Below are 12,199 nucleotides of genomic sequence, written 5' to 3' on the forward strand. Positions count from 1 at the left end.
GAACTAAATCTGAATAACCCCCCCAGCTTGTTTGGTGAGGGGTTTTGGTTTGGTTTGGTTTGGTTTTACTGCTCCCATCCTCACCATGGGACAAGACCCGCATGCTGCCACTGTGTGTTGAATTACAGCAAACCCCACGGGCAGGCAGATACCCGTCACTCTGGAGCACAGGCAGAGGCAGCGACTGTCTAGCAGCCCGTTTCAAAGCAAGGAAACAAAACGTTTGGGCAACAAGCTGCTCCTTCAGTAGCCCCAGTGTGGCCGCCTGCAATAGCCTCTGCAAAAAAAGCATCAACTCTACAGTTTCTCAAAAGACACCCCCCCGCCCAACCCCAAAAGGTACTAAAATGGAATAGCAATTAAAACGCCACCTATCCATAGGTGGCTATAGGTGGCTTTTTAATTGCTAGTCCATTTTCATGGGAATAAAAGGGGATGGGGCCACACATTTTATAATGGGTCTCCCAATCCAAAATGTCTGTTTATGAAGAAAAATCACTCAATCAATCCATGTCTGAGGTAGCTTCAGATGACAGGTAACATGTGAAGCATGAAGTCTGGTGGTGTTTTGCTTCTGTTTAGCCATTATTCAACATAGATGTACATAAAAGCATTTCATGCAACAGGCAGAGCAGCACCAAGCTGCACTGCATGTGGCATTTGCAATTCAGAGAACACGCACACGATCCAGGACCAATAACCAATTAAGTCACGTCAGGAAAAAAGTACTCGGTGTCTATTTATTAGAGGAAAGTGGGGTAAATCTAAGAAAAAGCAAGAAGACAAAATAAATAGAATTGCAGCCATCCTTTGCAGCTACTGGTGCACTGTATTAATGTGACACTCACCGTACAAAGAAATGTGTTTGGTACAGTCCAGTGGGTTGCACATGAATTGCATAACCTTGGAAATCATTGCACAAAGCATTGCAGCAGGAACACAGTTCAGAACTTTTCTACGAGAGATGCTTCAAATCTGATCGCTTTTGTTACGTGGGAGGTCAAAGCACCTGGCAGAGAGTAAGCAAAAAGGGCTGCGAAAAGGATGCTGCGTCAGCGCCCAGCTGCGTTCGAACCCCGGCAACAGCTCTCGCAGCAGCTCAGACCTGGACAAGCAATGCCCCACAGGAAAACCCCACTGCCTATCAAAGCCTTGAAATTAATATTCTGATCAATGCCTGGGCACCTGTTGGCAGGGCTGGAGGGAGCCTGTTCCGCGCAGCCCAGACTGGAGACACCGTATCAGCTGGCCACAAGCACTCCTGGCCATGGAAATGCTGTCTAAATTCATAGAGATGAAAAGCAAGGCGACTCTCAGCCAGCAACTCAGCACTGCACAGCAGCCTTGGTGGGACCCAGCCAGCGACACCGACAGTTCCCAGCCATCACCCGCCCACAGCTCATTCCCTCCCGTTTTACAGTGCAGCAGGTTTTTGGACACAAGTCTCCGCACGGTTCAAGCGGAGAGGTCTAACTCTGCAGCAGCATTTCTTCCCCCAGTTCGTGTGTGTGAACTCCTGCCTCTGCTTTTATTCATGCAGTTTCCAGCGATCTGTGTATATATTTCTAATAGCCTGCCCAACGTCAAGCACAGGAAATACTGGCTTTCACCGCATGGGGAACAAACCACAGCTAAGATGACCAGGAAACATTCATAATTTTTAATTCACACCGGTAATAAAATTGCATTACATTTTTCATAAAATAAATGTTCCAGTTTATATACAGAAAACAGACTGTACAGAGCCCTCCCCCAGACCCCAAAAACTCACAAACATACAGGCAATGCAGTGCTCAGCTAAGCAGGCACAACTGTACATCTAAAATTGTAACTGCTTTGTGTTGGGGGGGAAAAGTACTACAATGTATATAGTCCTCTCTGGACCAAGAATTAAAAAAATATTGCAGGCAAGCTGACAGGCACCCTCGCTGCTCGCGCGGCCGAGCACCCATCCCACAGTGCTTCAGCGAAGCAGAGTTTGCTATTGAACCTGGGACTCGAAGCTCCCATTCAGCTGCCCTTCCTCATAGTCCATCTGACACAAGATCATGTTGTTCTTCAGGAAAAATTTGTCTCCCACGCAGAATCTGGAAGATAAAAGGAATTAACGGGTGTAAATATGAACAGAGGTTAGAACAGGGGGAATTTGAGGCAGTTTTGGGTCTGAAGGCAACTCTGGGGACCAGAATTTGATTTCCAGCTCTGCCGGTGGTGTGGGACCCCTGGAAGCCCACGTGCTTCTCCCCCCGCTCCCCTTCCCCGCACGCGCCCTGGGGTTTTGCCATCCCTTTTCCTGGCACGGTGGTGCTCAGCTCCCAGGCCATAATTGTATGAAGCAGCTCAGGGAGCAGGTCCCACCTGCCGGGTCCCGCCTCAGTGGCTGGAGGGGGCCGGGAGCAGTTAAGGGATTTGTCTCTGCAGATGAGCGGTGTCAGCCCTGCAGCCGGGAAATCAAACGGGCGATATTACACAGAGACTGTTTGAAGTTTTTGCTGGTATCCACATTTCCACGGTTCCCTCGGGTGAGGCAGTATTTACACTAATTTCCAGGCAAGGACTGGCTATTAAGTCTTTCCTCACCCCCTTGTGTACAGTGTGGAACAATAAATAGAAATTTCCTGGTGGCTGGACTCCTAACCTTTATCTTCATTGAGCGAAGGGCACTGCTCTCTATATACCATGTAAATTGTTCTGTTTGTATTGAAGTTGACAGAGAAGCTTGTGATATTTAACAATTTTATTTGACCATTAAGGTCAAAAAAGTTCCACATATAAGATCTGAGAGGTGTGAATTGACAGCCAATAGCTTTTTCCGCCCTGCCTGCTTGTTCAAGAATCAGAAGCTAATCTTTAATTCTTAAGATAACAAATAATGCTCTTTGCACCCAGTTCAGGGGCTGGGTTTTGTCCATCACACCAACGGGGCCATGACAGACCAGAGTGCACGGCAGCGCCTCCCTGCCCCAAGTGCTGAGTCCTAAATCAGCCCCAGGTCCCTAAAGCAAAGACTCACCCCAGCCCTTGCGCCGAAAGGCAGCTCTGAACCATAGGTACCATCCTCTGGCAAGGCCGAACATTTACTGGGCTTTGAAGGAAGATTAGTGGCAATGATCCCATCCTCAGGAGACTTAGCAGACCTCAAATGCCCATTTCCTCTGCTGCCAGGCAAAGCTTTGGCAGGGACATTGCCTACCCTTTGTCTAAAATGCTTTCTAGATTTGTAACCCGGGCAGCTTTAGGCAGAGCATCTCCATAAAACAGAATATTTTGTGCTACAAGAACAGGAGTGGTCATTTTAAAGCTCCCTTATAGGTCTGACATGGGCACAAGTTTTCTCCAACTGGACATCTGCGAATAAACTGATTAATTTGCCAAGTTGGTACAGAGAGAACTGGGCATTGGTTCTCACTTTATATGATTTCACTGGAGACTTTCCAACTTCTTCCCTCTGCAGCATGTGCATTAGTAGTTCTGAAATTCAATCTTTTTTGTATATTAAAAAGCTAAAAATTAATCTCAATTTAAATTAACAGCTTTTACGCTAAAAGCTGTACTGCACACACTCTCCTGAAAACCACCTTCCCCACCAGTAGGTTTACTCGTGATAGATAACAGACATAGCTGCTTGCTTTCTGCTACTTATCCCTACCTTAAGTACAATATAAATCTCCAGAAAGAGAAATGCAAAAATTACTCTTGCCACCAGCATCACGAACAGCTGTCTCTTGCCAAACCTGGTTTGGGTCTAGAGGAGTCAAAGGAGGAGTTGGAGAACTAGGGAGCTTGGGGGTGTGTGTGTGTATGAACACATGGGAACTAAAATGCACAGCAGGGGTACCCTGAGACCCTGTGAAGTTTTAGAAGGGCTTGATTCACTGGAAAGGCGACGATTTCTTTCTACCTGCCAGTCCTGCAAACCCAGCAGTAAACTGGGATCTCTTCAGCTGATGCATTGCAACTAGAGACAGAGGATTTAACAAGGCTACTTGAGACGCAGTTTCATGTGTCCCAACCCACAGCTCTCTTCAGAGTGAGACGTGGGACCGCACTGCCAGCCCCCACGCTCAGAGCAGGTCTGTCGCAGAGACTGTCTGGCTGATCGAGTTCCAGCCTGCAGCAGCACTGAACCTACCCTGCCATTTCTACAGAGTGATTTTCTTCCGAGCAAAACCACATTTTAGATAACGGCAACACAAGCAGCTGGATTTCCTGCAACCCTTGTAATACTGACCTATTAGCCAGTTACAGCGGTGACCAGCTTTTATTCAGTATTGTGACAAGCAAGGTCGGCCTTCTAACAGTTTAAAGCACGGTAGGCTGAGTAGTGTTGTAGGACTTGCTGCAAACCTGATGTTTTGGAGCTAATGAAAATACTGCACACTCGGTAAAACTATCAGAGATTTTGCTCTGATGGATTTAACACTCTACACAGAGTCTAGCTATAGAAGGGCAAGTAAGCTGGAAGAGAACTAGAGAAAGGTCTTTATAATCAAATCTTTTCATAGCTGAAGAACGAGGTGGGGTTTCAGGTGAGGTTTCCAATTCAGAACTAGTTTTGGCATCCACCTCTGCAATTTTGACTTTAGGGTTACTTAAACTCACTGTTCTCGGTTCAGCTTCCAGTGTCATCTGTTACAGGAGCACTGCCATTCTGCCCTTTCAGGCCAAAATCTCTAGAGGGTAAGTCATAAAAGTTTGTAGCCTTCTGATCTCAGCCAAAATTAACAATCTACACATAGCTCTATGCTGTCTACTCAGCCCATCTTTCAGAAAAATTCAGCTCCTCCCAAACTGCGCAAATCCCTCGTGCATCAAAGCGCGACTCTGCCAGAACGGGGGCGATGACCTGTGCTTTCCTACCAGGCAGTGACAGCGCATGGAGGTTCTTTTAAGGGCAGAGTAGGACCGCACTTTGCACTGAGTGCAGTAGCAGTGTTAGCAATCGCAGAGGGAAGAGAGGGAAAGAGGTACTTTGGAGCCTTTGTAATAAAGGGTGAAATTTAAAAGAAATTCCTGAAAATGAAAACTAGGCAGTACTAGGCTTTTCCATGAGAGAAGCCAGGGTAAAGTAGGGGTTTGATGACAAATACTCATCCTAGAGACTCCAAGGCCAACCCAGCACTCCTGCCTGTGCAGCCCAGAGCCGTGACTTGCCTCTGCCAGAAGGGACATTTGAGATGCTCCAGCCCTAGTATCGGCGTGGAGTTTGGGAGCACCCCTCTCCTGCCCGGCCTTCATCGGCAGGCTGAAGAAAGCTGAGCCTGAGGGCTGAGCCTGGCAGCATGCCGCAACACTTCCGAGTCTGGAGACAAACCCCACGAACAACCAGCAATTTCAGCTGTGTGAAGAGAGACCATCTGGAGGAAGGAACATATCAGCTCTGCAAAACAGTCACACGCTGCTGATCGGGAATCACGGCTGTTGCAGAAGCATGTTCAAGAGTGGCAAAACAAGACTGGGCAACTGAAAGATTTAGGTGGCTTCAGGAAAGGAGCCCAAGGCTGGGAGCCACTAGATGTCACTGCCGCCTCGGCACTGCCACCACGCCTGTGGACGCCACCAATATTAATAGGAGAGTTTCCTACCTCGAACAAACACCGCCTCTGCCTTCAATAACGTGATCGAGTAAAGCCACCTGTGCTACAAACTGCTCGCCCGGGGGGGCCGCAACCCCATTCATCCCCATGAACTAAACCACTGTCAGAGGGCATGGAAGGAGAATCAGGCCCCAGTTTGCACGGTCTCGCATCCACACACGCACCGAGTATGGCTGCTTCATTAGAGATCCCACTGTGACTTTTGTTTTAGGGCGAGAAAGTGATGAATTTTTAAGTCAGGCTTTTAACTTGACCTTTACAGAATTAGGTTCTACATCTTCCCACAAGTTTTGCCATCTCTCTCCCATCACTCTCTCTCTCACACCTTCACACGAGCTGAAGCGTTGTCTCCTAGTTTCATCTTTGGGAAACACAACCACAAGTCCAGAACATGCACCCCAGCACAGCCCTCGGGCCCTGGGCAGTCACTATAGCCCCACTAAAGCAGTGAGAACAATAAGCACTTTCAGGCCTGTCTTGGACAAGGATGGATGGATGCATCAGAAGGCGACACTGTATCACGTCTGGCTCTGTGGGCTGCCATTCTGCCTACAATCACCAACAAACAGGGCGCTGGGAAGATTTTTCATAGCCCTCCCAAATTCGGCTAGCTACGGGTAGCCCGAGGGAAAACTTTGTGCATGACCCTTTATTATACTCCTTGACGTGCATTTTTCACTGGGTAAAACCCAGCAGAAATACACAAGCCCCACTCAAATTTTCACCACCAAGATCCCCCATTAATTACACAAAAACTAAAGGGATTTGTTCCTAGTGTTGGAAAGGGCTCATCGAGAGTATTCTTCTCCTTTCCGCCCCTTCTCTCTCTTCTTCTTCTTTGCCGTCCCCAGTTTTGAGCTTGTCAGAAACCTGACTGAAGCAAAATAACGTCAGTTTGCCAGAGGAGGTCCAGTCTTCATCATCTGTGTTCTGCAAAGAGGGTAGATCCTGAAAGAACGCTGAAGCGGTTTGTTTTATTCAGCAGCAGCTGTGCTGCATACAACCGTGGCCAGATCTGCAGTCTGTGTGCCCCCCCTCATCCCCCCCAACTCCCACTAGCTACAAGGGGATTTGCAGTAAAGGGGCTACAGGTACTTCCATGCATCACCCAGGTCAGCCTAATAAACCAGCCCGTCACGCCAGCAGGCTGTGAGCCCCAGACAGGTAGCATGGATCAAACACTTCCCCTGTTTTACGGGCAAAGGTATAAATTAGTTTGTGTTTGTGTGTATAACTGTGTCCTCACCGCTGGTTGCAGAGCTGACAGGCAAAGCAGTCCAAATGGTAAACATTATCTCTGGCCCTCATCACCATCTCAAAGGCAGGGATCAGTTTACTGCAGGCAGCACAATTCCCGGTGGTACCAAAGAGCCTGCCAAAGAAGCACAATCATTAGAAGCCATTTTAATTAAATGGTGGAAGGACTAATTAAGTGTAATTAGCAGTATCAAATACTGTATTGCACCAATAAATAGAAGTTGCAGTCTCCATTTCGCTGACCAACCAGTGTGCGGGAGCTTGGGATAAAACTGCCTGGTGAGCAGGCTCCGATTGTCAAGATGAAACTTCATTTGGTTTGCAAGCCTAGGGCTAATTTGCTGTCTAATGGAGAAAAGCATTAAACACTTAGAGCGCTATTTTGGGGCTCACAAAATTTCAGTCAAAAACTATTTGCTTCTCTGCAGTGGTAGGGTAGAGGTGCTCAGAGCTGCCCGTTCTTCTCTGCGTGTGCTTGTCCCGTCTGCGCTTGGCCACAACCTAATGGAGGGATAGGCTGGCAGCCTCTCGCAGCAAGACGCAGAAGACCTGCAAACTTTGCTAACCCTGGCAGGCAATGCTATAATATAGCTCAGGAAGAACCTCACTTACCTGCTGTTTAAAACCAAAAAGCACAATTTCTCTTGCAATGACTACAACAGCATTTTGCAAGGCATCTCAGAGAGCAAGCCCTCCTCCCTGGCTGTGCCCCCCTCCTCCCGACTCCACGTCCCTCCTGGGAGCCAGCTAAGCCCTTCCACCGTGGCCCGAACAGCATGCTCAGCCATTCCACTTCAGCTCCCTGGTCCTTGAGGACAGCCCTTCAGCACTGGAAGCTTTGCCATTTTCATCTTGGCTTTCACTATCTGTCTCCCCAGATGTCTGCTGCTGTTACAGCTCCCGCCGGGGGACTCAACCAAGACTGCAGCATTCTTCCCCCGGCCCGCTTCTCCAAGATGTCCCTGCAGACCCCTGCATGCGCCAGAGGCAGTACACCACTGCGACGATAAAGCCAGATGAACCAGCCGGGGCATGAATCAACAGGCTGACTAACCAAATTTCACCCGAGACCGTGGTCAATACGCATGTGGTTAGTTACTTTGCTTAGGAGATGATAAAAATCGTATTCTTGGGGCGATGAGCCTCAAGATGTACGGTTCCTGCTGACCATTAGCTCTGCGCGTGCAACGCGTCACTGCCCGCAGACAGATTTGGGCTTGCGTTTTGTTTCAAGCCATTGGTTCTGGCTGATTCCACAACAGGCAGACGAGAAGCATCTGGAAAATCTATAACCAATTTCTAAACCTGCAATTTGCCAAGCTAATCAATACTAATTATTACTGGCCAGTAACTGTGAACTAAAACACCCAGCAATGTTACAGAAACCTCCACACAACTCTTTCACCCTCACACAGTGCCGTGCTACCAAAGTCAGCTTGCTCTTCAGCTACAAAAAAAGGCTACCCTTATTTTTCATTAGAAGTGGTATCCGTGGTCTTTCGTTACACTGGCTGGAAATCCCCAAGACTTCCTATGAAGAAACAGCACTGTGTTTTCCCTGAAAGTTAAACAACGCAAACCAAATGGAAACTCTTGTGCTATAATGGGGCAGGACAGAAAAATCGCAATGGGAGTACCAAAATTTCTTCCCCTAAGATCTATCATATCAGGGCTGAAAGGCAGAGTAAAATGCCAGCTATGTAGTTTGCACCGGCAACTCAGACCATGTAATCGGTAACGGGGCAGCCTCTTTCTCCCTGCAAGCTGACTCTGGCTTGCTCCTGCTCCCGCAGGCAGGCAGGCAGGCAGGGGAGCAGCTGAGTGCAGTGCTTGGCTGCCTAACGCCAGCAGACAGGACTGAAAAAATGTGGCACTGAAAAGCGTACAGGTCTCCACCCTGAAACGCCCTGGCTCTCATTCAGCACCCGCTCGCAAATCAAGCCATTAATACAGACATCCCTCCCACCCCCAATGTAGCTGCTCCCTTCTACGGTACCTCACTTGGGCATAGCAAAACCTGACAGCTTTTGCTGGGGTTTTGCCATTTTCCATAAAACCAGGCATCTGTTTTTAGAGTACCCAGGTCACAGCAAACTCAAAAAATGAGTCCAATATGTGTTAGGCAGGAAAAGTGGGAGGTTAATCCTAGATTTGCTCTGTGCCCAGCACTGCTACATGCACAAGTATAAAATATCCATTATTCATTAGCATCACAGTTGTGTGGAGCTCAATCTAGATTAAACAAAATAAAGGGGCCCCAGACAGCACCATTTGCATTGTTAAGCAGGCGCTTTTCTTCAGCCTTCAAATAGGAGACTTTTCTAAATGGAAATGATGGGGAAATTTGGACAGATGTTCACTTAACTATTTAAACAGTTAGCTTAAGAAACATGAAAAATGTATTTGGCATCGTATTCACCTGTCTCCTTTCAGGGGTTTGGGGGTAAACCAATTGTTAAACAGCTTTGACTGTTTGCATAAGATCTGAAGCTTATGTTCTGTCCAGCTGAAATCGTGTTGCCTTCTAATGTCTACATAAATGTAGCTTCCAGCTAGTCAGTGTGCTAATCTTTTTCTCTTCTATCAAGTTTCACAGTCCGCCATACCCGCCCTTTCCCAACAGATGAACATTTCACACTTATTCTAGCACTTCCTAATTTTAATCTGCTTTTCAGGGAGTGATTTAGAGCCCTGTATATTCACCATGCTTCTAAAATACACTGTAACTTGTAGCTCAGTGAACATGATTTTTTTTTTTTTTAATCTGCTGGAAGAAAAAGCAAAATGAACACAGACTTTTGCCTTTTTTGTTTGTTTGTAAAAAAACCTGCCACCTCTGATACCTACTTACCCAGAAGCTACTTGAGCTGAAACTTTCTGAGGTGGGGAGCTTAACGTCATTGGAGGAGGGAGAGAAGACAAGAAGCAGGAGGAAAATCTTCCACCCCAAGCCCCATCTGTGGTTAAACTTAAAATAACGCCACATGAACAAACTGATCTGCATTCTGTCCCCCAGACACCTTCATAACAGATGCAATACTCTCTCGCACACTCATGCACACAAAGTTGAAGTGCATTAGAAAAGTCTATCAGAAGATGCTCAGCGTCTACTTACCAGCTTGGAGCCATTGGCATAAAAGAAGCTAGAAATACAGAAAGGTTTCAGTTTGGAGTTGTTTTGCTTCTTCTAAAAAAACCCATTTTTTTTCATCTCCCTTTGAAGTTAAAAGGCAACAATTTTTAAGTACAGATTTATTCTCCCTTATGTAATAGGAAGACCTAGCCAGCTTGTGAATAAGCATAGACTATGCAGATTTAAAATTTAGCACAATTAAACTTTTACCCTGTGGTAGTAATTATGTTTAATGGCTCTTAGCCTGAACTTAACCATGCCTATTGTTGTCAGCCAGTCTAAAAGCAGGAGTTTGTCCAAGGACAATTTTCTGTAGTTTATAGGCACACTAAAAACTCCGCTACACGCTGTTCTCATTGGCCATTGATGTCAGTGTGTATAGTAAAAATTAAAGCTAATTGGCATACAGGAGCAGCAGTGAATGCAAATGAATTAATGGGAAAAGAAGGGAGTGCTCCTGGAAGCAGTAGGCAACTGTCAAAGGATGCTTTTCACATAGTCTTGTCTGGGCCAAAGAGTAGTCTTCTGCACAATGGACCTCACCAGCTCCATGAATACACCTGCAGTTAATTTGAACTATAGTAAAGTCAACAGCACCCTGCAGGTCTTGGGGGGAAAAAGAATGGTAAAGGGTCCTTACTGTAGGGAAAACAGGAAGAAACTTCTCATATGAACACATTAAGTTTAGCACCTTTTAACAGATTTTTCCTTCTCCGACCAAAATGTGCAGGGTGGCTAAACTGAGAACCTGATTGCCTATTTCTGTCACCACTAGAAACAACAATCTGTTTTACTCATTGCCTACAAGGAGAGAGTCCCCATTTCTTCTCCTCTCTCTAGCCTCGTGTCTGACTAGCTAGCAGCTTGCAATCGAGAAAGAGGGAGAAAAACTTCCCTCCACAGAAAGAGTGAAAATTTTGGAGCTGTTGACTTCACAGGAGACAAAAAAAAGAGGAACCAGGACTGGCTCATATAAATAATGAGTGGTACAGAAAGAATAGGTTGGGAGTGTCAATTGGATTTTTTCTTAAACAACACAAGAACAAGACAAGTTCAAAATTAAACAGCTGAGACTGATAATTCCCCAAAACAAGAGGCTTTGTCAACACTGAAGGGTAGGAATTATGACCTGGAAGAGGACTAAACACTTACCTACAGATAAATATCTACATTTGTAGATATTGTGTACAGCTACATATTTATCTATATATTTGTATATCCAGATTATCTGGATAAGTTTTTGAAGAGCTACCGAACCCCATGCTCGTATCCTCTCCAGCTAGTAGGTGAAATAGGTTTTCCCATACACCTTCCCTATATGCCTGCTGCCATTTATTTCCTAGCTCCATCAGGACCTGCTGTAGAACAAGACTTGCTTTACATACCTGAAACTCGTCATCATTAAAAGAAAAGGTTTTGCCCCTACCATTTGAAACAAAACAACAACTAGTCTTCCAGTGAGGACAGCTCTTAACAGCTTGCAATATTTTTCCCATCTATGGATATTAGAAATATGCTGAGCTACAAGTCTGATTTGACCAAAGTACTGAATATGCCAATAATTGCAGGGAAAGCCTGAACATCACTTAAAAAGATAAAAAGAATAAGCTTAAAAGCAACTTCAGACTCGAGGTTCCCAACTTCCCTGTAATCAGCCTTTGTGTAATATTCAGAGAAAGCCTTAGCTATAGGCATTTCAGCACGGTAAATACATATTAGCTGGGGCACCCTCCTTTCCAGGACACCGTTGTCAGTGCTGCAGTGGGAAATCATGTCAGCTGAAGGAAAGGAAATGCATTTTGATACTAATGAAGTTGGTCAAGCTGTCCTCTCATGAAGCCTTCAAGTTCAATCCCAAAGAATTTACGTCTTGCATGCCAAAGGGTTTCGCATTCATGGATAGCATAGCGGGAGGAGTTGAACCAGTGCAGTACAAAAAAGCCCTCTGGTCGGGTGATCGCACTAGTTCAGAAATTACTGAGCATAAACTTCAAGGTTGCTGAAGGGCATCTGTTTTCAGTTGAAGAATGCATCTGAATGTCCACTTATTTTTACTCCTTTGGTCTCTCTCTCCGTATTTTCAGTAGATATTTACAGTGGGGTTGGGAATCTTAGCAGGTAGGAGAAATCCAAGTCCTCCTCCCCTGCCCGAGCCTTCCTTACGGTATAACTGAAGCCGCCAACCTTAAAACCCATCTTCGTTGTCTCCAGC

The 12,199-nt window shown here is 46.2% G+C and overlaps 1 protein-coding gene across 2 annotated transcripts in view; it reads right to left on the reverse strand.

The window, feature by feature from the left end:
• Positions 1-1,640: 1,640 nt before the first annotated feature.
• LMO1 (LIM domain only 1) overlaps positions 1,641-12,199 on the reverse strand; it is a 57,464-nt gene continuing 46,905 nt past the window's right edge. For both annotated transcript variants that reach the window (XM_009288796.1, XM_009288797.1), the window contains exons 3-4: positions 6,844-6,969; positions 1,641-2,087 (exon numbers count right to left, since the gene is read on the reverse strand). In XM_009288796.1, the coding sequence (XP_009287071.1) occupies positions 1,982-2,087; positions 6,844-6,969 (232 nt within the window). In that variant the 3' untranslated portion in view covers positions 1,641-1,981. The remainder of the gene's footprint in view (positions 2,088-6,843; positions 6,970-12,199) is intronic.

Source organism: Aptenodytes forsteri, unplaced genomic scaffold (genome assembly GCF_000699145.1).
Source record: "Aptenodytes forsteri isolate BGI_AS27 unplaced genomic scaffold, ASM69914v1 Scaffold8, whole genome shotgun sequence".
NCBI classification, from domain to species: Eukaryota; Metazoa; Chordata; class Aves; order Sphenisciformes; family Spheniscidae; genus Aptenodytes; species Aptenodytes forsteri.